The sequence below is a fragment of the Equus quagga genome, chromosome 2, assembly GCF_021613505.1.
Source record: "Equus quagga isolate Etosha38 chromosome 2, UCLA_HA_Equagga_1.0, whole genome shotgun sequence".
Classification (NCBI taxonomy): Eukaryota; Metazoa; Chordata; class Mammalia; order Perissodactyla; family Equidae; genus Equus; species Equus quagga.
In genome coordinates, this window is record NC_060268.1 from 97,111,206 (window position 1) to 97,138,691 (window position 27,486).

The window sequence follows — 27,486 nt, forward strand, 5'->3', positions numbered from 1 at the left end:
AGCTCTGTGCCAGGAACCTGGACGGAGACCAACGCGTATTTTCCATTCTCTCACACCGGATGTGGGGGACTCACTCTGCAGGAGGAAGAGCCAAGGCTCTGGGAGGCTCCAGGTGCTGTGGGAGGTTCACACGGAGACCACCTCCGTCCCCAGCCACCTGCCCCCACTTGGCTTCTCCAACAGTGACAGTCAGCCCCTCACCTTCCAGCCGGGAGATTGAAGGGGACTTCATTGGGGAGCCTGACCAGCCTGAGAGGAAAGAGCTAAAGATGCTGACAGTGGGATTCCCAGCACGTCACCCTGCACAGAAACTCACTTTTCTGAGGATTCAGCACTGCCAGTTAGTTTTTAGGCATTTACTCTTTTCTTTTCTTCTTTTTTGAAGATTGGCACCTGAGCTAAACATCTGTTGCCAATCTTCTTTTTTTTCCCTCTTCTTCTCCCCACATCCCCCCAGTACATAGTTGTGGGTCCTTCTAGTTGTGGCATGTGGGCCGCTGCCTCAGCATGGCCTGATGAGCGGTGCCATGTCTGCGCCCAGGATCTGAACCAGCAAAACCCTGGGCTGCCAAAGCAGAGCGTGTGAACTTAACCACTGGGCCCTGGGGCCGGCCCCAGACATTTGCTCTTAATCATGAGGTTTACCAAGGAGGACTAGACGTCTGAAGAAAGTACCAACATGAAAGGAAGCAAAACAAATAGGAAAAAAAACCCTCTTGAAAGGTATATTCTATTTAGGGAGAAGAACGTTTTGAAAAGAATTAGACATCTCAGATAGATAAGAGAAATACTGTATCCATGAAATAAGAACAGGATGCTATAAAAAAGGATAAATGGGTGTATCCATGAAATAAGAACAGGATGCTATAAAAAAGGAACATGTAGAAAACAAAAAATTATTGAGAGTTAAAAAATAAGGGCAGAGCAAAAATAGCGATAGAATTATTAGAGGGTCAAGTTGAAGGAGACTTCCAGAAAATAGATAACAGCAGAAGAGGTAAGAAAATTAAAGGATCTGCCAGGTTTGCCATATTCGTTAACAGGAGTTGGAGAGAGAGAGAACAGAGGAAATGTAAGTGGGAAAATCATCAAGAAACAATTTCCTGGAAGAAAAGCATATTGGTTTCCATATTGGAAGGGCTCATCAAATGTTGGGCCCGGTGGACGAAGGTGGACCCAGAGCAGTGCCCGGAGATCTCAGTCCGCAGGGAGAAAGGGGTGGTCTGCGCGTTTACAGAGAGAGAAACGGGTTTCATACGAAGGTCAGGAACCGGAGTGGTTCCGGTTCTTTGGTACACGGGGCGTGGGAGACGGTAGGGCAGAGCCGTCATTCTCCATGAGACGGATTCCAGCCTAGACGTCCACACACGGCCAAGCTTTTATCCCAAATCCAGGTACAACGAAGATCTCTTCAGACATACAGGGTCTGGGAAACCTGCCTTTTGCCCTGAAGGATTTCTCCACAGAGGCGAGCGAGACTGGATCCCGTGGGCCGTACCCCAGAGGAGGCGAGGGAGTCTGTGCACCTGCGCACACTGAGGCCGCGGGAGAGATGCTTCCGGAAGAGAAGTAGAAATAGGACATCCGAGGTGAATGGACTTGCCGAGAGGAGACTGGGACGGCCGGCGTTGAATTCGGGGTTGAAGATTAAGTTCGTAGAAAACTAAGCCAACAGAAGTGAGAGAATTGCTAACTCCGGAGAAGAAAAAGCTGCCCAGGGAGAGGAAGGTGACGCTGGCGTCCATGGCGCATGTGGCCGTGGTGACGGTGGCGCTGTGGTTTGAGTACAGCCCTGTGCCGCTCAGCTGCGGGCTGCATTCTGAGAAATCCGTGGCTGGTGATGTCGTCATCGTGTGGACATCAGAGTGTGCTCACGCCCACCCAGCCGGTGCAGCCAGGACACACCCGGCCTACGGTTCTAATCTTAGGGGGCCCCCGCCGGGCGTGCGGTCTGTCAGCGACCAGGATGTCCTCATGCGGCGCGTGCCTGCAAATTGGAGGGCAGACAGGGGAAAGGAGCGGGGGCGGTTTGGGGGGGTAGAAAGAGTCATAGTCTCGTCTTCAGGGGAGGAAGGGGATAGAGAGCACTTGAAACTGGTGAACCAGGGACTAGTAATACAAGCATGTGGCGCGCAAGAATTTGAGAGAGCTGGTGTAAACCTTCGGGACTCAGCTAGAAGGCGAGCCTCCCCGGGGAGGGTGGAGGGGTGGCCCGGGGTCTCGACTCAGCCGTTTCCTCGGCTCAGCTTTTAGGGTGGCTGATTCTGATTTTGAGGAAGACTGAAACAACGGCAACTCTGGAGTGCGTGGCCTGTGACGAGGCCACGTCCTGTTTCTTGCAGCTCCGTGGTGCTGGCGGGTGTGCGTGGGGTTGATCGTGTTGAGGTGTGTTTCTTCCTGTGGGCTGTGGCGAAAGACTGGAGCGCCATCGTTTTGTGGTTTCTTGTCCCCAGTTCCCTTTTCACGCTTGTGCGTTGTTTACATGTCTTATGGTTGAGCATCTGCTACAGTTTAGTTGAAAAGTGGGGGCAAGGGCGAGGGAGGAGGAAGGGATCTTACAGGATAGTGCAGTCTGAAGGTAGACAAGCCCTGAGGACGGTGACCCTGTGGACAGTAGAGGTCACACATGGGGTCCAGCACCCTCAGCTGGGAGCAGGCTCCCCACCAGCCGTGGCCTCAGTTTCCATTTATAATACACAGGCGGTCATGGGAGTGCTACCCTGGAACTTTTTTTCTTTTGGGAGGGGGAAGATTAGCCCGGAGCTAACTACTGCTAATCCTCCTCTATTTTTTTTTTTTTTTTTTTTTTTTTTGCTGAGGAAGGCTGGCCCTGAGCTGAACATCCATGCCCCATCTTCTTCTACTTCATATGTGAGATGCCTAACACAGCATGGCTTTTGCCAAGCAGTGCCATGTCCGCACCCAGGATCCGAACTGGTGAACCCCGGGCCACCGAGAAGTGTAATGTGTGAACTTAACCACTGCGCCACCAGGCCGGCCCCTACCCTGGAACCTTTTTAGAAAATCACCGATAAGTCCACCCCTCCATGCAACCATTTTCATGCTTTATATTCCATTTTGGCCTTTAACCACATACTTACAGAGTGTTCCGTAATTGCAAACCCTGATATTCGGATTTCACACTTAATCCATGTTCTTCTGCTGCTGCTTTATTTTCTTGAGGCAAATGCTTAGTCGTGAGCTTGTTGGATTAAGGGTTTGACCTTTGTTTTGTTTTGTTCTGAGTGTCTGTGGCTGTACTGCCTACGAAAGGGCAGTGACCGTTCACTGTGCTGCCTGCGACGTGTGCCGTGTGGCCCACCATGGGCTGCCATCAACGGCCCGGCCGTGCTGATTATGTTAAATTAAAAGGTGTAAAATGGCATCTCTGGACTGAAAGTTTCCTTTCCAGTGGCGTGGAGTATTTTTTCATCTGTGAATTGTGTTGTCCTTCCCTTTCAGTATGACGTCCGTATCCGTTGTCCATTTGTCTGAAACTGGAGTCATCTTATGATATGTGAATCTTTCGAATCGTCGGTGTTTCCCCTTTGTCCTGATCGCAGTAGCTGCAGGTAACTTCTCGTTCGTGTTTTCCTTTTTTACTTCAGTGTTACTTTAATTGTATGGGAATTTTAAGACTTTTTATGTGTCTCGTGTTGATATTTCTGTCCTTTGGATTGTTTTTTCCTGTTTGGCTCCAAGTGAAGGAGATCACGTCGTCCTGACTCTGTCCTCGTGTCTTTAACATTCAGAGCCATTTTGGCTTCTAGAAATTTGGTTCCTCTCAGATCGATTGCTAACCAGCTATCTCAACACCGTTACACAACTAACTCTCCCCTTGTTTTGAGAAGTCGATGTTTTGACAAGCACATGTCTCCTTTTTGCTGTGTAAATGCTCTGTTCTCTTTTAATAAGTTTTGGGGTTGAGACAGTTTGAGGTGTTGCAATTAAATTTTTCTAACTGTTTTCTGTGCATAAGCACAGTGGCTTTTGGTGCTGCCTCTCGGCCGCGGTGGTAGTTAATTAGTGCTCGTGAGAAGCTGGTCTGTCTTCTGTGAGGAAGCCGGGGTGCTGTGTGTGCGTCTTAGGGTGAATGGTCTCGGTGTTGGTTGAATGTGTTAGATGACAGAGCTCGGTTTTAATGTCCTGTGATGTGGCTCCATTTAGCAAGCAAAGCGAGTTGTCGGGGAACACGGTCACTCTGGAGCCATTTTGGCTGAATTTGCGTCAGCTCTGCTCTCTGGTCTCAGCCCCACTGCCTTAATCGCCTTCTTGGGGTTCTCTGGAAACGCGGGGAACTCCTCAGGTTGGCGGCTCGGGCACTCGTCAATGTTTCCCTTCCTTGAGGTTCTGAATGCGGTGGGCTGGACCTCAGCAGCTCAGTGTTGGCCCTGTGCCCCCGGACCAAAGGCTATGGGGCTGTGGGAGGATGTGGCTAGGCTGGGGCCCGGCCTTCCCGTCTCCTCCTCCACTTTCCTCGGGGCTGAGCCTCTGGAGACTGGAATCGCCTGGTGACGCTGAAGCTCGGGACCTGCTTCTCCGCCCACGGGCCGCAGCAGAGCGCAGCCCATGGGCGAGGGCAGCCTTTCTGCCACCCCTTAGGTGACGACGGCCAGGCAGGGAGGCTCGAGGTCCCCAGCCTCGCTGGCCAGTGAGAGCCCCATCTTCCCGTGGGGGCAGGACGAGTGGGTGAGGAGGACTGAGAGGTGCGCCTTCACCCTTCCCTCTCCTGTGGTGGGACGGGGAAGAAGCGTCACTGGGCCCCCGCCCGGGCCTCACGGGTTATCCTGGCCCCCACACGTGGGGTGATGCTGTGCGCGTGCTCAGGGCTGTGTGGCAGGCGTGTGAGGGTGGGCGTCTGAGCGCGGCCCCCGTGCCGTGGGGGGTCAGCATGGCTTCCTGGCCGTTCCCCGGTGTGGATCCGGCTGGCGTCGCCCCGAGTATTGACATTTCCGGGAGTGAGGGCTCGGGTCACGTCCTGCTTATTGAGACCGGCAGGCGTGGGTTTGGACCTTGACGTCTGTGAGAGCAGAGTTGCTCCCGAGGGGTCGTGGGTCTCCGTGGGGTGAGGCCCGGGGAGCCCGGGGTGGATGGGGGAGGCAGTGCTGAGGCAGCTGGGTGCCCCTCGGAGGACACACTCGGCGCCCCTTCTCCTGCCATCGGCTCTGCGTTCTCCATGCTTATGCGGCCGGCGCGTGAGCACAGCCTGCACCGCCGTCCTTTCCTGCCTCCTCCCTCGCGTGGCCCTCCATGGTCCAGGCCCATTGCTGTGTTTGGTGCCCTCCTCCCCTGCTGCTGGGCGCGGGTGGCGGTGGGTGGAAGGAGCGGGGATGTGGAGCCGCCTTCCGGTTCAGACCCTGGGCCCTGTTGTTTCTGTCCTGACCTTGGGCGAGGCGCGTGACCTCCCTGCACCTAGCGTGGAGAGGTCCACACCCAGAGGAGGGGGCAGAGATGGTGTCTGGGAGGGTCCAGGCAGGCGCGCTGGTGTTCGGGAGGTGCTTGAGCAGCTCCCTTCCTAGGGCAGTTCTCGTCCTGCTGTCTGGGAAGCCGGCTTAGCCAGACGTGAGCCCGCCTGCAGCCGGCGTGGGGAGGAACCTGTGCCGGGGCCGTGCGGGGACACAGCGGCAACCCGGAACCGGCATCTGGCGAGCCTTGCCTGTGCCCTCCCCTCAGCACCAGCGGGGCAGGTGCCTGGCGAGCGGCGGTCTCACCCCACTCTTCCCCGCAGGTGCCGCGTCTCGGAAGATGCACTATTACCGATACTCCAGCGCCGAGGTCAGCTGCTGGTACAAGTACCTGCTCTTCAGTTACAACATCGTCTTCTGGGTGAGTGGGCCAGTGGCCGCGTCCCCTGCCGCGTCCGTCCTTTAGTCAGCTTCAACTCTCCCGGCCTTGCTTTGCCGGCCCCCTGGGAGGCTCGGGATGGGGAGGCGGTCAAGGTCAAGGTCGAGCCCAGTCCCCACGGAGCGGCAACAGTGAACTGTAAAACAGACTGTGGAGTGTGGTGACAGGAGGCCAAGGTGATTGACACCCAGAGGAGGGGCTGGCCTCGACCCGGGGGTCCCTGAGGCATGTCTGTCTCCCTCCGTCCACTCCCTGGGACGCCCCAGTGGGACGTGGGCCTCTGACCGTGGCCAGGCCCTGCCCCAGGCCCGGGAGGTAAGAGTGGATAAGGCAGTAGGCCTGGCCCTTGTGCCACTGGCGTTTAACCAAAAGCGGCATCAGCCTCCTGAGCAACAGAGGAGGGGAGAGGAGCTCCTCCACTTAGGAAGGGTGGTAGGAAGGGTGTTCCGAGGAGGGGACCTGTGGGCTGAGGCCCGAGTGCTGGTGAAGAGGCAGCCATGTGGGGGTCTGGGGAACGAAGCTCCAGGCAGGGAGAGCAGCGTTTGCAAAGGCCCTGAGGCAGGAATGAGTTCGTCATGTGCGAGGGATGGAAAGAAGGGCCTGTGGCTGGAGCTGAGCGAGCTTGTGGGAGAGGGCACGCAGGTGAGGGCAGAGGATGACAGGGCCCAGTCGTGCACGGTGCAGTAAGTAGTTGGAACCATTTTCCGCTTTTTCTCCCTCTCGGTAGGCTGTGAGTTGGATGGTATGAGCTGACTTTGCAAGGGCCCGTGCTCTGAGACGGGGTTTGGGGGTTTGAATGGCCTCTTAGGCAGCATGTGGAGATGGCACCTCTTGTGTCAGGGACCATCCTGGAGATGAAGGTCTTGGCCACTCTCAGGGGAGAGGAGGGTGAGGATGGGATTGCCACTGGCTTTGACAAGGCGGTGAGTGCTGGTGGCCTTGACCAGAGCTGCTGTGTGCTCTGGGTGGTGGACGCCCACCTGGAGCTGGCAGAGGGGCCTGTGGACATGAGACACTGGAGACCGGAGGCTCCTGACTGTTCTTTCAAGGACTCTTTCCTTAAAGAGGAGCAGAAGGGTTGGGGCTGGCTGGAGGTGGCTCACGGGTTAGAGGGCAGACTGTACTGTGTGTGTGGCCAGTGGGTCTGGTCTGGGAGAGGTGGACATTGACTGCAGGGGAGGGAGGACCTGGCCATGCGCAGAGGCACCTGGTGGAAGCAGGGTTCCCAGTGGCTGTGGGGACGGGGCAGGAGCAGGACGGGGTGAGCGGCCTGGTGCTGCGCTTGTGTCCCCTGCGAACTTGGGCGTTTCATCTGTGGGCTGGAAGTCTCGAGAATGAGGCAGGCGTCGCACCAGACATCTCAGCCTTGGTCATACAGTGTCGTCATCTGATGATTTGTCTCAGTTTTGAGGGTTTTCTGTCCCGGAGGAATAGGGTGGGATGCAGTGGCTTGACTGCTGTCGCCAGCTGCCTCCTCGCTGCCTGGCGGTGGGAATGCTGACGCTGGGTGCTGTTCCCGTGGGTTCTCCTAGTGGGAGGCCTGAGGCTGCCCCATCCTTGCTGCAGGTGGCTTCCCAGACCTCGCTGCTCCCTGCCTGGAGGGGAGCCCTCTGACCCCCCAGCAGGTGTGCGCTGGAGGCCACCTGGCACAGGCGGGCAGTTCGACACTGGACCCTCACACGCCCAGCTCTCGTCCATCCCCCCGGCCATGCTTGTGCCTCGACTTATGACTCATCCTGATGTTTGCAGCTGGAGTGGGCCCTCCACCACTGCGGACGGGCCTGGTGAGCTCCGTTTCCTCAAAGCGTTCCAGAACAGGGCCTTTGCTCCCGGGAAGCTTTCCTCACTTGCCCAGTGGTACGTGGGCAGCACTGACATCAGGCAGCGGGTTCGTGAATCCAGGATCCTAGCCTGTCGGTTCCGAGGCTGCAGGCTGCGGTGCTCCCGGAGTTTTGCAGGACCAGTGACGTGTGTGGCCGAGAGGTGACCGTCATCCACGTGTGCACTGGGGCAGAGCCGGCCGGGACAGAGGGCAGTCAGGAGCCCGAGGCGGGAGGGTGCTCGGCTGGGAAGGCGAGGGGGAGGCCACGCCTTGCCGGGGGCACCCGGCCCCCCGCTGGGTCCTGGGCGTCATCGCTGTCTTAGTCTGTGCAGGAGCTGGGAGTGTGGTGAGGCCTGGGAACTGGGGTACAGCGGGTCACCCGGTGCTGTCTGGACTCGTCTGAGCTGAGGCCTCGCTGTGTTCCTGTCTCATTGCTCTCACCTGCTGGCTGCCTGCCCCACGGGGCTGCTGGAAGAGTGTGAAACTACAGGTCGGACCTTACCTCCTCAGAGAAGTTTTCCTTTTTAGGTGGAGAAAGTAGGGAAACAGAATAATACAGTGAACCGCTGTGCTCCCGTCACCTGGTTGCAGCCGTCGTCAACTCACAGCCAATTCTGTTTAATTTGTGTTCCCCCCTTGGGTTGTTTCCAGGCGGAGCACAGACAGGTTGTTTTGCACGGCGTTTTGTGTCTGTTTTGTTTCCATGAACTTGCAGAGTTCAGGGGGCAGGGCTGTGGCCGCGACGTGGGCCTGGCTCAGCGGGCGCGTGTGACTGTGCAGGTGGCGGCCTGCGGGTCCTGGGCCAGTTCTGGGCGCTGGAGCAAGTACGAGGCCCTATTTAGCAGTTTCCCCGTTCAGAGTGACTTTTACAGTAAACACCTGTAGCCGTCCTAGCAGGTTTTTTAAGCTCGCTCTCCCCAACTTCCGGGCTGCGATTTTTCCAGGGGACCGTTAATACTCGCTTGGGTGAGGAATGTGGATGCTAGTAACATCCGTGTCTGTTCTCACCAAGCGAGCAGGAGTCCTGGGCTCCTGTCACAGGGATGTCAGGGAAACACTGCTTCTAGCCCACAGCGTTGGAGGACACTAGCATTCTTACCTTTTTTTTTTTTTTTAATTATATTAATAATCTTTCTTTGGTTGTGTCAGGCCTGTTTCTAGTGCAAAGTCGCACTTTGACACAGGGAAATGCAAATCAGAACCACAACAAGATACCATTTCACACCTTTAGGATGGCTGTTATTAAAAACCAGAAAATAAGAAATGTGGGTGAGGATGTGGGGAACTTGGAGCCCTTGTGCCCTGTTGGTGGGAATGTAAAATGATGCAGCTGCTGTGGAAAACAGTGTGGAGGTTCCTCAAAAAGTAAAAAATAGAATCACGTGTGATCAGCACTTCCACTTGTGGGCCTGCACTCCGCAGAATGAGCTGGAGGTGGAAGAGATGCGAGCCCAGCCGTGTTCATGGCAGCGCCACTCACAACCCAGAGGTAGAAACAGCCCAGGTGTGATGGATGGATGGACAACGGATGATCGAGATGTGGCACGCACGCCCCATGGCTAGTGCTCATGATTCAGCCTTAAGAAGGAAGGAGCTTCTGACACCTGCTACAACGTGCGTGAACCTTGGAGACATTAGGCGAAATAAACCAGTCACAGAGGACCAGGATGCTATGATTCCACTTACACGAGGTCCCTTGAGAAGTCAAATCCTTGAGACAGACAGTAGACTGCAGGTGCCAGGGGCTGGGGGCGTGGGGTGAAGTTGCTTCATGGGGACGGAGTGTCGGTTCTCGAGATGAAGAGCATCCTGTGGATGCTGGTGACAGTTGTCCGGCACTGTGCCCGTGCCTGCTGCCACTGAGCTGCACTCAAAAATGGCTGCGACGGTCAATTTTATATTATTAGCACAGTCGGGATTTACCCTTTGGCTTCCAGAGGAAGGGAGCTGGAGGGGGTGTGCGGGAGGGGCGCCCTTGCTTGTTCTCACTGCCCCCCCAACCCCGGTCCCACACGGCATCTGAGCTCCCCTGGTGTGCTGAGTGAACCCGCTCAGACGAGGTCTGCAGCTCCAGCCTTCTTCCCGCACAAGCGCCCGGTTCATCTGCAGGCAGAGGGAGCCGTGGCCTGGATCTGATTCCCAGGGGGGTGAACAGTGAGGAGCTACAGCCCCTCAGAGCATGGCAGGCAGCCCGTGCTCGCAGGAGGAGAGCCCCGCCTCGGCCGTCTCAGGGCTCTGGCACGTCCGAGCCTCGGCTCCCCTGCTTGTAAGGGGCGGAATGAGGGTCCCGGCCTAACGCGCGGCCTGTTTCTGGGAGAGAGGCGAGCATGGACGTCTGCGCTGTGCCAGCCTGCCTCGAGGCCCTTCCTCAGCCACAGACGCCTCCCAGGCAGGGGGTGAATGTATGACTTATGCTCCAAATCGGGAACTTTTAAGAGAGAAGGAGAGGTTATTAGGAATTTTGCCAGAACAACAGGTATACCCCAGGTCTGTCCCAGGCAAACCAGGACGGGAGGCCATTCGACCCAAGATGGCAAAGCAAGTCCCATGTGGAGATGTGGAGAGGCCTGCTTGGTCCCTGCGCCTGTGCATAGCAGGCTCCCCTGGCCGGGTCGTCTTCTCTTCCTTTGGCCTTTATTGAGTTCCTCCTCTGACAGGGGACTCCCCACCTCCCACAGGGGCCCATTGTCGCTGGATCACTCTGATAGAGAATTGCCCTTATTTGACCTGCGCTCTGTCCTCGGACCCCAGGGCCTGACTGCCAGGGCCAAATGCAAATGCCTTTTCTGCTTCTACTGTTTGTAATTCATGCAGACAAAGGCAAAAGTCGAGTGTTACGTATACACACACACTGTGTGTGGTGTGTTTTCACTTTTCCTGCTGAGAACAAGCGGTCCCTTTGCCTCTTGAGGTTTTATTTAATGAACTTCTTGAACTGCGTGGCAATTGTAGAGGCCTCCGCAAGGCATCTCACGGGGCCGCGTGCCCCTGTCTGCGTCACACACACAGCTCCATGTCATCGTGTTCTATTCCAGCCTCACCTGGTGTCGAACAGTCCAGGTTGCTTCATAGTCTCCCGACTGTAGTCTTGGAAATCCTCACGTTGGGCATTCAGGTTGTTTCCAGTTTCTTGCCATCCTAGATAAGGACGCAGTGATCAGCTTTGTGTGATACGCATTCTTCCCTTTGGGGGAGGGGCGAAGTTCCCCAGGAAAAGAGAACATGCGTTTATTGGAAATGCCTCTCATGCTGTGATTTCAGGAGAAGGTTTGCCGGGCTGGGTTCCCGGGAGTGAGGACAGACGGGTCAGAAGGTGTGTGCGTTGTTTGACCAGCCTAGCGTTATCTATATAGTCGTGACTGCTTCTTCGGAAGGGCTGTCCCAGCTCACAGGCAGCGACTGCCCTGTCTTTGGCACGTGGAGTGCGTGTGTGTTTCCACAGGCAGACCCGCTGAGGCAGTCGGAGGGTCCACAGGGCTGGGAGTCGCTGGACTGGATCCCTGCGGGGCCTCGCTCTGATCCCACTGGCTCGGCCCTCCTGGGCCCTGGACCACCGGCAGGGATTTCCGAGGAAGGGCTGTTCCCGGCGCCCGTGATTGTCCCTGGCATGTATGCTGACTCACACTTGCTCACGGGGGTGCCCAGTCCAGGGGACGGCTGCTGTGTGGGTCTCCATCCTTTGCTGGTACAGAGCCAGCAGGGCCCGGTCTGCTGGAGCCACCTGGCTTCTGCATGGAGTGCCCCAGCTCCCTCTCATTTGTGCCTTTTATTTTCAGAAGTACTTTTTAAAAGTTACCTCTGCTGAAGTGTGATTGAGAATAGCGTTTGTCCATTCCAGTGTGCAGCGCAGTGAGCTGGCGGCGGTGTCCCCCGTCACCCCAGCAACTCGGATCTGCCGCCTGCCACTGTGTAAGTGCACGGCTCTGGCATCAGTACTTTCACTTTGTTGTGCAGCCGTCTCGCCTCCCATATCCAGTCTATTTCATTGATTTCTGCTCTTGTTTTTATTATTTCCTCCCTTCTACTTACTTGTGGATTATTTTGCTCTTTTTCTAGTTTCTTAAGAAGGTGGAAGATCAGAGCATTGATTTCAGATATTTGATATTATACATTTTCTGCGTCCCACACATTTTGATGTGTTTCATTTGGCTAAAATGTCTCATACATGCATACTCTGTCTGCAGTGTGTCTTTTCCTTCCTGCTGTGGCTTCCTTTAAGAGTTCTCTTTATTACTGGATTTCCGCAATTTTATTACGACATATGCTGCTGTGGTTTTCTTTGTTTATTCTGTTTGGGGTTCATTGGGTTTTTGGACTTGTGGGTTTGTAGTTTTCATCAACTTCGGGACATTTTGACCATTATTTATTCAAATATACACCCTCGCCCACTTTTTTTCTCAGTCTCCTTGTCCCGCATGTCCCTGAGGCCTTATTTAGTTCCTCCCCCATCCTTTAGTTTCGACAGTTTCTATTGCTTTGTCTTCACGTTCAGTCGTTTTTTTCTGCTCTGGTGTCTCTGGATGTTAAACACGTCCAGCGAATTCTTCATTTCTAATGTTGTATTTTCTATTTCTAATAGTTCCATTTGGATGTTTTTTATATTTTCTGTTCTCTCCTCATCATGTTTATACTTTCCTTTAGATCCCTGAGCATGCTTACAGCATCTGTTGTAAAGTCTTTGCTAGTTCCATCTTCTCTGTCGTTCCTGAGTCTTTTCTGGTCACTGAAGTTTTCCTTGTTTGGGTCACATTTTCCTTCCTTCCTTGCCAATCCCACCTGAGTATCCTCGCTGTCCTGGTCCACTCGGGCTGCCGGAACACAGTCCCGTAGGCTGGCTGACCTGCAGAAGTTCATTTCTCTCAGTCTGGAGGCCAGGGGTCTGAGAGCAGGGGGCCAGCTCGGTCTGGTTGTGGGGCGGCCCCTCTCTGGCTTGACGGCTGCCTTTTTGCTGTGTCCTCACAAGGCAGACAGAGAGGGAGGGAGCAAGCGAGCTCTGGTCGGTCTCCCTCTTACGAGGGTGCTGATCGTGGGGGCCCCACCTCATGACCGCATCTGACCCTAATCACCTCCCAAAGGCCCCCCTCCAGATTCCATCACTCCCAGAAACCAGTGGGAGTTAAAGCTTCAACATAGGACTTTTGGGGGATGTTCAACCCCTAACACTTCCCTGTCAGTATTAAGTCTTTGGAGCCTGACGTCTTCTGTTCACTGTCATGTGAAACTCATTCATGCTGCCGTGTGTGGTCACAGCTCGTTCATTCTCTCTGTCGTGGGGAAGTATCACGTGGGTTGTTTACAGGTCATGCTGTTATGACCTGTTCAGGTAACACAGAAACACGCCAGGGTGGGAGACCTGGACCCAGGATGTCCCGGCTCAGGTGACTGGCCGCAGGCAGTCCTGTCCTTCGTCTCCGGGTCCAGGTGGCTTTAGTGTGGCAGTTTTGCAGGACTCGGCCGACTCTGGCCTGCCAGCCCGACTGGGCACTCTGCCTGTTCTGTGCATGCGACGTTATCGGAGCATAGCCCTGCCCTTTGTGTCTGTGTTACCTGTGGCTGCTGTCCGCTGTAACGGCAGAGTCGAGCAGTGGTAGCAGATCGTCCAGCAGGCGAGGCTGGAACATTTACTGTCTGGCCCTTTGGAGAGACGTCGACCACGGCTGAGTGTCTTGGTTTTCTGCTGACGGTTTGTCACCGAGCCATGCCGGCCTGGCAGGGGCTGGGCTGGGGGGGTTCCTTCTCCCAGTTGCCTGGGGAGCTGCCCCTCCGCCTTCCTTCCTCTCACAGGCCTTGACATGGCAGTACCTGGGCGGGGCTGGCGAGGGTGTGCTCTGTTGTTGGGGACACAGCTCTCTGGGGAGTCCTCCTCCTTCCTCCCCAGCCTGCGGGGCCTGCGTGGGTTCACTGGCTGTGCTGGGAACGGTGCACGTGCTCCTGGTTCTCAGAGCCGCCCTTCCGGCGGGAGGAAAGGCTGGCGTGTGACCGCTGTGTGACCCCCCCCTACCATGCCGGTTCCCCTGTGGTGAGGAAGCTGGGCCCCAGCCGCCCTCTGGCTCCAGGCCTTCCACACCCTCAGGGAAGAGGCTGACTCAGGCCATTTACCGTGGGGCTGTCTGAGGGGCCCGCCCTGCTCCGTCAGGGTGCCTGGTGGCCACCGCCTTGAGGGGCCAGGCCTCCCAGTCCCACAGGGACCCCGGGACTCCCCAGGGCCCACGGGGCTCTCAAGCCGGGTGGGGTGTCGGGTCTCTGCTGTCTGGCGTCCTCTGGCTAGTGATTGGGTTGTTGCCGTTGCAGGTGGCCATGGCATCTCTGCTGTTCCCTGAGCTCAGCAGGCTGGAGTCGGGGCTCCTGTTCTGGGGGTGCCAGGACTGTGGGGTCTCCGCCTGGCGTGATGTGTGACGGCAGAGCTGAGGCAGTAGAGGTGCCTGGGCCCCTGGAGATCTTGGTCTCCCACTGCTCTTGCAGATTGCAGTCTTGCAGATTGGCAAACTGAGGTCCAAGCGAGGGGTGGCGTGTTCAGACCACAGGGTCAGCTGGGGACAGAGTGAGGCTCTATTCCAGCCTCCTTCACTCCCTACCCTGTTTTCTTCCCATCATCCTTTCCTATCTTTTTGGTTGTTGTTGAGGAAGAGTGGCCCTGAGCTAACATCTGTGCCCATCTTCCTCTATTTTGTGTGGGACGCCTGCTGCAGCATGGCTTGATGAGCAGTGCTAGGTCTGCGCCCAGGATCTGATCCTGTGAAGCCCGGGCCACTGAAGCGGAGCTTGCGAACTTAACCACTAGGCCACGGAGCCAGCCCCATCCTTTCCTATCTTACTTTACAAACCTGCAGGAGGCTCCATTTCCCAAGCTCGGCTTCACTCTCGTCTCCAGAGGCCTCTGGAAAGGAGGGCCTCGTCTGAGGACAGAGGCTGGTGCAGGGGGCTCGTGCGGGGTGGGCGCAGAGTGGGTCCCCAGCCCCTGCCAGCCTCCCTCGCAGGTGGGGCTCACATGGCATGCTCTGTGCCCTGGCACACCGGGGCCCTGTAGTGTTGTTGCCTTCGGTCCTTACCACCCTCCTGGGACCCAGAAAGGCTCATCCACGTTTTGCAGAGGAAAACGTCAGCTGGAGAAGTTCCTGGTCTCGCACCAAGTCCATTTGCCCCCCAGGGCTGGGATGGGAACTTGAGCGGCCGGCCTGTGCTGGCGCCCAGCGTGCTCTGGGCGGCCTCGAGTACCAGTGGCTCACTCTTGCTTTTGCTTCTGGTTTTCCCGGAGGCGTCCGCAGGTGGCCCAGGGCAAGGGGCTCTGTGCATGTTGGCCGGGGAACTTGCAGGAACCGGGACCAGAGGGGAAGGGCTGCACATGGTGCATTGCTGTCTGTGGTTTGCCCCGAGCTTGCTGAGGAAGGTCCTCAAAATTGCCTAAGTCCTTTACACACACAGAGACGAGATCTTGCCAGGGGCCAGGGCCACTGACTCGTGGTGATGAGGGCTGCTTTTGACTAGGTTGGTGTTGAAACTGTCCTGCAGTTCAGCAGGGCCTCACTGGGTGTCTGCACTTCCGCTGTGATGTGAGCCTGCCTTGTGAAGTGCCACAGGCTTGCTCCTGTGGTGAGGGACTCCTTGTGGCTTCCAGGACATGGCAGGGCTGGACCCGCCCAGAGCTCCCTGAGAAGATCTTACCCCTTCCTTCGTAGGGGCCGTCACCTAAGGTGGAAAGTCAGCCATCTTTGCAGTGACCCCAAAGAGGCCCTGCTCCCTTGGCCACCCACCCTGGTTGGGACACAGCGTGACCTGAGCTCACCACCTGCTGATGGGGTCACTGGCTTCAGAGTTACCCAGCCCAGCGCCCCTTCACAGACTCTCCCAACACTGGCCCGTGACTGCTGCGTGGTGGGGATGCAGGCTGCCACTCGCTGCTCCTGGCGTCGATGGCTGCCCTGTGAGTGGTCAGGAGGCCCAGAGACATGAGGTTTGGTTCCTACCTCTGCCACCAGTCAGCTGTGTGACTCTGAACAGATCACCAAATCCTCCCACATCTGCGCTTTCTCACTGAAAAATGGGGTAACGGTTCCAGCGTGAGGGGTGTGGAAGGGGTTCCTTGGGGGTAGTCAGTGTTTAGTGTCCAGCACCGGGGGGGAGGGTGGTGCTGCTTGCCAGGGTGGCCACCGTGGTATCTGTCCTGACGGTCTAAGGCTGGCCTCCTTTGGGCTCGGCAGGAGTTGGGCCCCGTTCTTTGGGAGGGAATTTAATTAGACTGTAGAAGAGAGAGAAGGCTGCTGTGAGGCTGGAGGGCGCCCAGCTGAGCTGTCGCTCCCACGTGGCTGGCAGCCGGGGAGACCGCCCGGTCTGCCTCGCCGAGTTCCAGGGATGGGCTCTGCCAGCGAGCGTTTGTGCCACCGAGCGTCTGTGCCCATTCACGGGGCTGCTGTGTGAGTTCCCAGACAGGTCGCTTCCCTATCTAGTCCTTCCTCAGTCTCCTCGTCTCTGAGACTTCTGTTGGTCCCCAGAGTTCCCGCCCGGGGCCAGTGCTGGTGGAACCTGTGACCTGACATGTGACGCCCCCAGTTCCTGTCTTTCTGGTGCAAGTTAACTTGAGTTCTTCCTTTGAAACAATGGAGGAAACCTGAGCCCATCTTCTCAGAGCTGGTCCTTGTGTGGGAGGAGAGCTGTGCTGTGGGGCTGGGGCCGGCTTCTCAAGCTGGCCGTGATTCTCACCGTCCATGTCCCACCGTGGGGTCGGGGGGTGGATTGTCACGGGAAGCAATTCCAGGGCCTGGAATGCTCGCTGGGGACCCTGGATGGGGGCTGGGGTGGACAGCCTCGTGACCCTGTCCTGCCATGATCCGAGCGCCCTCGTGGGGCCTGACCGCCGGGCTGGGCTGGGCTTTGGATTGGGCTCCACCTTGGGGAGTACCCGGAGGGGAGCTGGATGACCACTGGCCAGGGCTACCCCGGTCCTGGCGCCTGGTGATGCGCTCACTTGCGCCTGCTCTGTGCCTGCTGTGGCCAAGCCCTTCTGCAAGTTTTTGGGATACAACCCAAACAAAAGAGAAGCAGGCTGCCCTCAGCCTGAGTGGGGGAGACTTGACAGACAGACAGCCAGCCCTGTGGGGAAGGAGGTCAGGAGCGGTGGACGGGAGGGAGCTGTCCACCTAGGACAGGAAAGCGAGGCTCTGAGCAGGGGAAGTTTGAAGAGCTGAAGGAAGGGCTGGAGGAAGACAGGAAGAGGTGTGGAGGAAGGGCCTTCTAGGCCAGGGGGCAGGGCAGGGCTCCAAGGGGGAAGAGTTCAGTGAGGTCAGGACTGGGTTACAATGCCTGGGTGGGGTGGCCTGGGGGCGGGGGGTGGGGGTGGGATGTGGGCCTGCCTCCGGAGTGGGCCATGGCGAGTAGTTTATCCTGGTGTAAAAGGAGGTCACTGGAGAATTTTGAGAAGGGGAGTTACCTGGTCTGTATTTTTAAAGGATTGTTCTAGTTGCTTGGGGACCTGTGGGAGAGCGCGAGGAGGCCCCGCAGGAGGAGGGTGGGTGGGAACAGAGTGGGAAGAAAGGGGCCCAGATGCACCATGTATGATGAAGGTGGAACCCAGTGTGGGATTGGAGGGAGAGGCGCCAAGCTGAGGTCAGGCTTTCTTCCTTAAATGAGTGGATGGACGGTGGTGCATCTCAGGAGGCGGGGAAGAGTTAGGGGGCTGCCCGTGGGGGCTGGGGAGACCAGGGCTCTGTCTGGGGCGTTATGATGTAAGTGTGGCTCCGCATTCGCGACAGGCCAGGCAGATGCCAGGGGCTTTGATGCGGGAGGGTTGTGAGTCAGCAGTGCGGCTGCGTCTAGGCCATGTGAGTTGCAGGTCAGCCCCAAGGCTGGGGCCCAGGGCCAGGACCGAGCTGGAAGGCGCCCGGCCTTCCGAGGGCCTGGAAGAGGAGGAGGAACCAACCCAAGAGACCAGAGACGGGGAAGGAGCGACAGGGGTGGCGGAAGACACCGAGTGCGCTGCGGCCGCAGAGCCAGTGCTGGTGGGGGCCGAGTGCCGGTGGTGTGGGTGAGGGCAGGTGAGCGCCCAGCTTTGTAGGAGGACCCCAGTCAGCCGCGGGCACCGAGGAGTGGTGGGGCTGCCGGCAGGACTGGTCCCCTCGGGCCTGTTCCTGCGCACTGAGACGCCTGGGGAGGGCAAGGAGGCCGTCCCGCACCCCGTCCAGAAAACAGACCTTCATCAGCGGGTCACTCCATGGGAGGAGGAGGATGGCAGTCCCAGTGGTGGGGTGGAGAGGCCCCGTCACCTCCCTGGAGCGCAGACCCCAGGTCCTGGCGCGGGCTCGGTGCTGTCTCCAGGGCTGGACTTGGGGTGCACCCAGCCAGTATCTGCTGAGTCACTTCGGGAGTGAGGAACCAGTGACCCAACAGAGCCTGGCGGCAGGCCCTCCTCCCCTGCTGGGGTCTAGCCACCCTGCGGCCGCGCTTGCTCCCGCAGGTGCAGGGAGGGGACCCGCACACAGGCGCGTGCCCGCCCGGGGAAGACTGGGTGCTGCGCCATCTGTCAGCATAGTGGGCGCATGCGCCTTTCCTGAAAGTGGTCTGTGATCCAGAGGTCGAGATCCCCGGGGCTGCTTTAAAGGCCTTTCTGTCCCCTGCAGCCGCTGGGGAGGAGTGAGTGAGCAGGAAGCTCAGGGGGCTGCGGAGTCCTGAAGCCTGAGGATAGAGACCCCAGGCCGGCGTTTATCCTGGGGGTCCGATGAGCTTTTATCCTGGGGGTGCGATGAGTGGCCCTAAATGCTGGCCCAGCACAGCGTATTCTCAGAGGCTCCTTGTGGTGGTGACATGCAAGAGAAGCGAGGCAGCCCCAGGGGCTCTTGTGGGCAGCGGTCGGGGGGTGGGTGGGGTGGGATGCCGCCTTTCCTGGGTGCTCATTGCTTAGTGCAGGCCCACCTTAATTCTGTAACTAATGCTCAAGTGTTTGTGTGCCCCATGTGGAGTCGGTGTCTCGGGGAGGGGCCTGGGCCAGGCTCTCAGGTGGCCTGGGCAGCTGCTGTCTGTGCGCGGTGTGTCTCGGGGCTGGAGGTCTGGGGCGGCCGCAGGGCGGTGCCCGGTGGTGCGGAGCCTGCGAGGGTGCCTGGGGTGGGGGTCACAAGGGGCGCAGCCATCCGTAGCAGAGAGTGCCCTGGAGCGAGTGGAGGGGCTTGTGGGATGGGGAAGAGACAGGGCGTGGCCGCATGTCTGACCCAGGGGTCTCTCCCGGATGGTCTGCTGCCCCTGCTCTCTGGATGGGGCTGTCTGGGTTTGGAGGAGCATGTCTGAGCCGTCAGGGAAGGGGGTGCGGGTTGTCTGAAGAACTTCAGCGTCCCCTTGTCCTTGGGCAGAGAGTCCCCGTCACCTGCAGGGGCCAAGGGCTGCCTTGCCCCCCTCCGCCTGTCATGGACGCTAGCAGGAGCATTGCGGTGAGCAGCGAGGACCCCTGTGAGAAGCGCGTTTTGACTTCCGACCTAACTGTCTCTCTCTCTCCCCGCCGCCCCTGCCCAGCTGGCCGGAGTCGTCTTCCTCGGAGTTGGACTATGGGCATGGAGCGAAAAGGTAGGTGTAACCGTCGCCAGGACCCTGTGCATTGGCCGCCAAAACCAGACCCCTTCCTCCAGACTCCCCCCGACAAGTGTCTCTTGTGCAAGGTAGTGGTTTGTCATCATTAATCTTTGCAGAGCAGCTCCTGGAAACAGTCACTGAAGGGACAGTGAAAACCCCTGGTCCTCGACTGGCTCTGCTCCCTGTGGGGGGCCTGTCCCAGAGGGCGGCTGGTCTCTGAGCCCAAGGGTGTGCAGAGCCCTTTCTTCTGTCCCCAGAAGCCCCAGGTCGCCTGGGGGCTGGCCCGCAGCTGTGTCCAGGGCAGGCCCGGGCCGCGTCCTGACCCATCTGTGCCTCTGGGAGCCTGCAGGCCCCTGGACACATCGTGTTTATCCCTGAGGTTCTCCTCCTCGCCCACAGAAAGAGCCCCTGAGGCAGGGAGTGGACACCTGTGGGACGGGCAGATCCTCACACACCTGTGAACCGCCCCCACCCTGTCCGGGAGAGTTGGGGAAGGGAGAGTGGGCTCTGACTGTCTGCTAGGACAAGGGGCGGTGGTAACCTGGGGAGGGGACTAGAGCATGTGGGCAGGTGGAGCCATGGTGGGCCGTCCGGGAGGTGGTGAGGGCTGGCAGGGCTGGGGGGGGGGGCGGGGGGGGGTGAGGGCTGGGGGGCGTGGGGGGGGAGGAGCAAGTGGAGTGGGCTGGCTGAACCAGGACCCTCGGTCCTTCAGGAGACCTCCCTTCACTGCCTGGAGGAGGAGGGGCGCCCAGGTCCACGGGCTCTCTTTCTGGGGCCCTAGGACTGCGGGCCATGTCCCCGTGCCGTGGTGGCTCACAGCGCCACCGTGTGGCTTCGCCGGCAGGGCCTGAGTGGAGGCCCGCCATCATGGTCCCAGGTCCCAGCTCGCTCTCCTTCCTCCCTTGCGTCCTGTACAGCTGCCCTGTCGCTTGTGGTTGCCACTAGCCACAAGTAACTATATTTAAACTAGTTAAAATGAAATACAAGTTAGCCTCGTTTCTTCAGTCCTGCGGCCACGTTTCAGGTGCTTGGTCGCACGCACGGCCAGCGGCCACGCTGTGGGCAGTGCAGTCTGTGCGCAGCGCCGCCTGCATCTGCCGCGGCGGCCTGTTCTCCACCAGAGCGTCCGTCTCAGGAGAGTGGGGTTCACTGCGAGCTGCGGGCCAAGTTGGGGCACTAATAATGGCTGTGGCTCCAAAGGGCCTTGACCACAGGCTCCTCAGGCCCCCCTCCACCCCAGGCCTGGCATAGGCATCCTGCGAGCTCCCAGGGAAGCACGGGGTCTGCCCGGGGGACGCATGGCCTGGATGGAGACGGGACCGCGGCACGTGAGGGCCCTGGGCGGGGTGGTCGAGGATCTCCTGGGCAGAGGGGCCTGTAGGGGGCAGGTGGGCAGGGGCCGCACTGGCCTGGCTTCTAATGAGACGTCTGAGCCTGCGAAGGCGGCTCCCTACCCTCAGTTCCGTTCCACACACAGCCCCGCCCCCCGGGCACTCTGGCTCCCTTCAGGGCTGATCCTGCCCTCCTTGCTCTGCCCCTTTCAGGGGGTGCTCTCCGACCTCACCAAAGTGACGCGGATGCATGGAATCGATCCGGTGGTGCTGGTCCTGATGGTGGGCGTGGTGATGTTCACGCTGGGCTTCGCAGGCTGCGTGGGGGCGCTGCGGGAGAACATCTGCCTGCTCAAGTTTGTGAGTGGCCGCGCCTTGGGGGCGGGGAGGGCGGAGGCGGGCCCTGCTGGGCGGGCTCTCACCAGATCTGGTGGGCGGCGCCACTCTTACCAGCCCCCCACTCCCCAGTAGTGGGGGTGCGGTCTTCTGTATCCCGCTGCCCACCGAGTGGTACAGCTACAGGGAGCAGGCCAGCCACGCCAGCTCCTCTTCCCGGGAGGAGTGGGCCTCTGACCTTCCCTCAGGTTGAGAACAGCTTGTCTGTTCTGCCCCTCACCTTTGCCCTACGGGCTGAGATGAAAAGATGTGCCAGTGATGGTGGGACATCGTTTCCCTCCTGGGCGTGTCAATCTGCTGGGTGTGTGTTGCAGAATCCTTGATTCCTGGCAGAACTCGGGTTACTAAGAGTTTGGGTTTATATTTAGATACAAATTCCTTTTGAAATGCGTTCAGTTAAAATTAAATGGCACCTGGTGGGGAAAACACATAATCATGTTTTACAATATATTATTTGTTGGATTTATTAGATCAAGCTTTCTCTTTCCTGGGCTTAACTTAAAAAGCAAAAAACGTGTTTTTTTTCCTAATTTTTTCCTCTTAAAAATGCTATGTTTAGCGTCATCTGTGTGAGTGGAGATTGCATTTTGGAGGGCCTCGTATGTGTGTGCATATGTGTGTGTATGTGTGGTTGCGTTGTGTTTCCGTGAGTGTGCACGTACGTGTGTGCGTGAGCGCGTTTGCGCGCATGCATGTGTGTGCACGTGTTTGCATGTATGCGTTTGTGTTTGCGTGTGTATTTGTGCATGTGTGTGTACATGTCTGTGCATCTGTGTACGTGTGTGCATGCTTGTGTCTGTACATGTGCGTCTGTTGATGTGTGTGCACTTCTCTCTGTCTTGTCTTGAAAGGCCCTGTGTGTGCCAGGTGTGGTACAGCCACTCCTGTGCTGCACGGCCGTGGTAGAGGCTGTGTGGATGTGTTCTGCGGGCAGAGTCGGCTGGGCGGAGGCGGTACCGCTGTGGCTGGGGGCCCTGCAGGAGGCCCCTGCTGTCGAGGCTGGGCAGCGTGCTCTGGAGAGGTGGTCGTGTGGTGGGCTGTCACGTCCTCACAGGCGGGGTGGGTGTGGAGACGCTGGCAGCTCATGGCTGTAGCCAGCTGGTCGGGAGCTCAGCCGTCCCGTGTGCGTTGTGCGCCCTGGGCAAGCTCCATGGACCGAGCGGCCTCGTTCCCCATCCCTGAAGCGCGGGTGACGAGAGATGCCTAGCAAGTCGGATGGTGGCGGTGGGGAGAGTGGTCAGAAGGGGTGTCTGCGGCACAGGCCCTGCCCTGACGGCGCTGATGGCCTGGCGGGTGGGATGGCCATCCCTCCCGTGGGGCTTTCCTCCTTGTCGGGGGGCTGCCTCATAGGGCACAGTCGGCACTTGGCCCGGAGCTTGCTGTGCTTCGCTCCTGCCCACAAGCCAGGGCGGGGCGAACACCCCGCTTTGCAGACAGGCGGAGTTGCTGGAGGGACCAGCTCGGGCTCCCCGCGTCCCCCGCGGGCCTCGGTGCGGAGCGCCGCGAAGACGGGTCTCGGGGTCCGCTGAGCACGGCCGCCGGGCTGCAGGTGGCTGACCGCGCCCTCACCCTGCAGTTCTGCGGCGCCATCGTGCTCATCTTCTTCCTGGAGCTGGCCGTGGCCGTGCTGGCCTTCCTCTTCCAGGACTGGGTGCGGGACCGCTTCCGCGAGTTCTTCGAGAGCAACATCAGGTCCTACCGCGACGACATCGACCTGCAGAACCTCATCGACTCCCTGCAGAAGGCCGTAAGCGCGGCGGGGCTCTCGCGGTGTGGGGGCTCGGGGGGGCTCGGCGGGTCTCGTGGGGAGGTCGGTGGGACTCGTGGGTGGCGGGGCTCTCCCGGTGTGGGGGCATGGCGGGACCCATGGGGGGCTCGGGCGGGCGCATGGGGTGCAGCACGGCCCGTGGCGGGTGGGGCTGGGCCCGTTGGGGGCGTGTGGGGTGTGGGAGGGCTGGTGGAGGGTGGGGCATGGCCCGTCGGGGGCGGGGCGGTGGCGGGCTCGGTGCGGCTGGGGCTGGGGCTGGGGCTGGGGCTGGGCCTGGGGGGGGGGGGGGCACTTGCCGGGCCAGGGTAGGGGCCTGGCCAGCTTGGCTTTTGCTTTGCCTGCCTGCACTTGCTCCCGTGCCCACCCTGCTTGGATTGGGCGGCAGGCGCGGCCTCCCTGGCTACCCTCCCCCAGGGTCGGTCCCCTCCTCCCCTGCCTGGGGGCCCGGGCGCCGCGGGCACCAGGGCACCGCCACCTCCCTTGGCGCGTGACCTGCCGTCTGAGGCTTTTCCCGCCCCTCCCTCCCCGGGGCCTCTTCCCCTTCCTGTCTGAGGAGGCCTACCCGCCTGGGGGGTGCTTCCGCCGGTGGAGAGGAATGTCACCTTCTGGGAACACGTCCTGGGCTTTGTGTAACCAGTCCCAGGTCGGGGCCTTTGCTCCATCTGGTGTCCATCCTCCTCATGGGTGGCTGTACCTGGAGGCTGGGGCCAGTGTCCCTACCCTGGGAGGACCCCGTGCCCCCAGGCCAACTGTGCTCTGCCAGAAAACCCAGCTCCCTCAGAACTGAGCACAGCGCCGTTCGCAAGTGTTGAAAATAACTGCAGTCTGCCTTCCTTATTAATCAAGACTCCTCTTGCCCTTATTCTGGGTGTCTTGGGATCCAGCAGAACCCATTTCTGTGACCAGAGATCCTTTCTGTGTTGTTAAGGGTGGCCTGTATTAGCCTGTGACAGTCACCATCCAGCCGCTTTCTGGAGCCCTGCTGGCCACCTCTGCCTGCATTCGGTTCTGCTCTGTCCACTCAGAGCCTGGGCTTGCTGGTATCCAGCATGCTGGCTGGTTCCTCTCCCCAGCCTTGAAGACGCTGTCCTTTTCTCCATTGCCTGCCTTCTTTTTTAAAAATAGTAAATTCTCAGTAAATCACGGTGCTTCCTGTGGCGAGATGTTAGGGAACCGAAGAGCTCCTGGAACCCCGGGGTGCAGTGGGTCGACAGGTTCAGCTTAGAAGTGAAGCCACCGGAAGTCCTGGGTGTGTGTTGTGACATGGCATGGCCATCAGTTGCAGGGGCAGATGCAGCTACGAGTCTGCCCTCCGGTCGGGACGCCATTACCGGCACAGCGCTGCTGTCGGTGGGGCTGGTCTTACGGGTGTTCAGAAAGATGGGTGTTTTCTTTGAGCTGCACCAGCTGTGGGGGTGTGGAGGGCTAGAGACCCCGGTTGGGGCAGAGCGTCGATGGTGTTACCATCTGCCCAGGCCCAGTTCCTTCCTGGGAATGACAGGCAATAGCTGGTTTATGTAAAGAGACAGAAGGGGTCACCAGGCCCGCTGGAAGGGGATTGGGGAGGAGGACTCGCTGCCCACAGGAGGGTCCCCTGGGGTGGCGGAGGGTGCATCTCGGTGCGGAGGGGCCTGCAGGGCAGGCCAGAGGGGAGAGCCCAGTGTCAGGAGGGATGGAGCCGGTGCTGGTGTCCTGTGCGGAGCCTGTGATGCGTGTGGCCCGGGAGGTGGTGTGGCTGCAGCCTCCTTGTAGGGGCTGCCTGGGTCGTGTCACTCAGCCTCTCCGTGCATGTGGGAGGTCAGGGGGTGGTCCACGTTGGCGTACTTGCCCCGGGACCGACCCCTGGGTGAGCCCAGCCCTGTCGGAGACCCTGATGTTCTGGCGTCTGGTTGCAGAACCAGTGCTGTGGGGCGTACGGCCCTGAAGACTGGGACCTTAACATCTACTTCAACTGCAGCGGTGCTAGCTACAGCCGCGAGAAGTGCGGGGTGCCCTTCTCCTGCTGCGTGCCTGACCCTGCGGTGAGTCAGCCTGTGCCTGGGCCGAGCACCCCTCCTGGGGCCAAGCGGTCCCTGACTCAGGGTCTTGGGCCTGGATTAAGGCTGGATGAATGCCCTGCTCACCTCCCCCCACCGCCCCAGGGCTCCTGAGCTCTGAGCTCCTAGATGTGTAAATTCCAGGAATGCCTTTGTGTGGCCCACCCTGGCCCTGTGTTCTGGGTGAGGCAGGAGAGAAACAGTCTCCTGCTCCCTCTGGGCGCCGGGACAGGGTGCTGCCAACCGGCCCGGGCCTGCCCTCTCCTTCCCCCCTTTCTGGAGGAAACGCCCGTCCTCCAGCTCGCCCTCCAGCCCGCGGGGGCAGCGGGACAGCAGCATGCATTACCATCGGGGGAGAGAGAATTCCCCTGTTCTTTCTTCACCTGTTTTCATGCCCAGGTCCTTTGGTTCCAGACCCTGAGCCCCTGCGATGACCCTTGAGGGAGCACTGAGCGTTTGCCTGGACTGAGCCTGAACAGAGCAGAGCCCATCCCAGGGCACAGTGCTGTCCCGAAGGCCTGGCTCTGGGCCCTGGGGCGTCGTCTCTGTCCCGTGGGCGAGTCCCCACCCAGAGTGGCTTGCGTTCTGGGAGGTTGTACGGCCCATGTCTGAGGTCTCCACTTGACTGTGAGATGTTTAACAAGTGTGACTTTTACCTCCTGGCCCCAGGGTTGGCAAACTGTGACCCCCAGGCCGAATGTGGCCTGCTCTCTGCTGCTGTGCGACCTGTGAGCCCAGAATGGTTTCAGCCATTTTTAAATGGTTGAAAATAAATCAGAAAGGTAATATTTTGTGACACGTGAAAATTACATGAAATGCACATTTCAGTGCCTGTAAGGAAAGTGTCATGGAAATATAGCCGTGCCCGTTTGTTTACGTGCTGCTGATGGCTGCTTTCACACTACAGCAACACAGCTGAGTAGTTGCTGCATAGACGGGTCTGAAATATTTACTGTCCAGCCCTTCACATGAAAGGTTTGCCAGCCCCCGTCCCAGCAGGAGAGGTCCGCTGGCAGCGTGACTGCAGGACGTGAGCCAGGATGGAATCTGCACCGGCGTTTGGTTGTGAGGTTGCTAGAGCTTTCTACCGTCATCTTCTTGAGATCAAAAATGGCTGATTTTTCTTGCTTCTCTTACAGCAAAAAGTCGTGAACACGCAGTGTGGATACGACGTCAGGACTCAGGTGAGTCCGGCGTCAGGAGTTCTCCGGGTGTGTTCCCTGTGGTCCAGCTTCCTGATTTAGCCCGGGTGCCAACTGGAGTGGGAAACCAGGATGCGACCCAGAGGTGCCGTCTGAGCGGAGCACATGTGCTCCCTTCCTTGTTGGTGGCAGCAGGACTCGGGGACAGCAAGGGCCGTGATTTCCAGCCCCATGGACTGTAGCCACAAACCTAGCCATTGCTGCATTAGTGGAAAGAGGTCGGACGAGAGTTCTGGGCGACAGACTCTGAGATCCGGGTGTCTGTGACGTAGGATCCTGGATGCAGCTGCGCAAGCATGGGGCTTGCTCCAGTCGCCGTCCGGGGGCAGCGTGACAGCAGGAGGGCGTGGGGTCTCAGGGCAGGAGCAGGCCCCGTCCTCCAGGACTTTCCACAGGCCGCAGGGATGTGCACCTGGATGAGCAGAGTCCACCCTGGTCCTCGCTCTGGTACCTGTGGTGATGAGTGACTGCTGTTCTGAAGGGGGGGTGTCTCGGGGAATCACTGGACGCCCTTCTTGCTGGCCGTGCCACGCGGGACGTGTCCCTCCAGTGTGGGAAACCTGCCGCCGCCCTGCAGTGGCCTCCGTTTCACAGGGAGGGGCCCATGTCCACCTCAGCTGCTGTCTCCACTTAGGAATCTCGCTGCCCCTGGATCAGTTTCTGGGGCTGCCGTCGAAGTACCCAGAGTGGCTTAAGCGGCAGAAGTCATGTCCTCAGCATTCTGGAGGTTAGGGGTCCAGACCCAGTGTCTGCAGGGCTGGTTTCTCCTGAGGCCTCCCTCCTGGGCCCATGGACAGAGCCTCCTGCCTGTGTCCTCACATGGTCTTCCGTGTCTGCATCCTGCAAGGACACAGGCCTGTTGGATGGGGGCCTGTATGACCTCAGGTTAACTTGTTCACCTCTGTATTGGCACTGTCTCCAACCATAGTCACGTCCTGAGGCCCTGGGGTTAGGACTTGGACGTGTGAGTTTGGGGGACGCAGTCCAGCCCGACACCACTCCAGAGAGCTCCTGTCCCATCTGCATTGGGCTGGGCAGTGAGGCCCGGGCTGGCTGCTGTGCAGGTGGTGGGCATGTATGCCTTGGGAGATCCCGCGCTCAGGAGCCGCCATCAGGAGGCAGGATGGGAGGGAGCCAGGTGGCACATCTCTGGCTCCTGGTGCCAGCCTCCTCAGGCTGGGGACAGTCTGAGCAGCCACTGTCCGTCCGTCCTTCTGGCCAGCTCCCCAGATGACACTGAGCCCCCTTCTGGCTTCTACCCCTAAAGGCCCCTCTTCCTCTCCAAGCCCCACCCCCTTTCTCCAGGGGTGGGCTGTGAGGAACGGGGACTGAGCTGACCTTTAGGTCTGTCGGGGGCCAGCCCAGTGGCCTGAGTTCAGTGTGCTCAGCTTTGGGGACCCGGGTTCCCTTCCCGTTCCTGGCGCAGACCTACACCACTCATCTACTAGCAGTGGTGCTGTGGCAGCGGCTCACATACAGAAAGAGGAAGATTGGCACAGATGTTTGTTCAGGGCCAATCTTCCTCAGCAAAAAAAAA

The 27,486-nt window shown here is 59.0% G+C and overlaps 1 protein-coding gene across 6 annotated transcripts in view; it reads left to right on the plus strand.

Annotated features, from left to right (window-relative positions):
• Nucleotides 1-27,449, plus strand: part of TSPAN14 (tetraspanin 14) — a 45,771-nt gene extending 18,322 nt beyond the window's left edge. For 2 of the 6 annotated variants that reach the window (XM_046652542.1, XM_046652543.1), the window contains exons 2-7: nucleotides 5,729-5,826; nucleotides 19,160-19,210; nucleotides 20,761-20,907; nucleotides 22,520-22,690; nucleotides 24,607-24,732; nucleotides 25,887-27,448. In XM_046652542.1, the coding sequence (XP_046508498.1) occupies nucleotides 5,746-5,826; nucleotides 19,160-19,210; nucleotides 20,761-20,907; nucleotides 22,520-22,690; nucleotides 24,607-24,732; nucleotides 25,887-25,991 (681 nt within the window). In that variant the 5' untranslated portion in view covers nucleotides 5,729-5,745 and the 3' untranslated portion in view covers nucleotides 25,992-27,448. Of the gene's footprint in view, nucleotides 1-3,328; nucleotides 3,573-4,408; nucleotides 4,707-5,728; nucleotides 5,827-19,159; nucleotides 19,211-20,760; nucleotides 20,908-22,519; nucleotides 22,691-24,606; nucleotides 24,733-25,886 lie in introns of those variants that run through there. The other 4 variants (XM_046652539.1, XM_046652541.1, XM_046652538.1 and 1 more) reach the window with 4 other exon arrangements.
• Nucleotides 27,450-27,486: the final 37 nt, after the last annotated feature.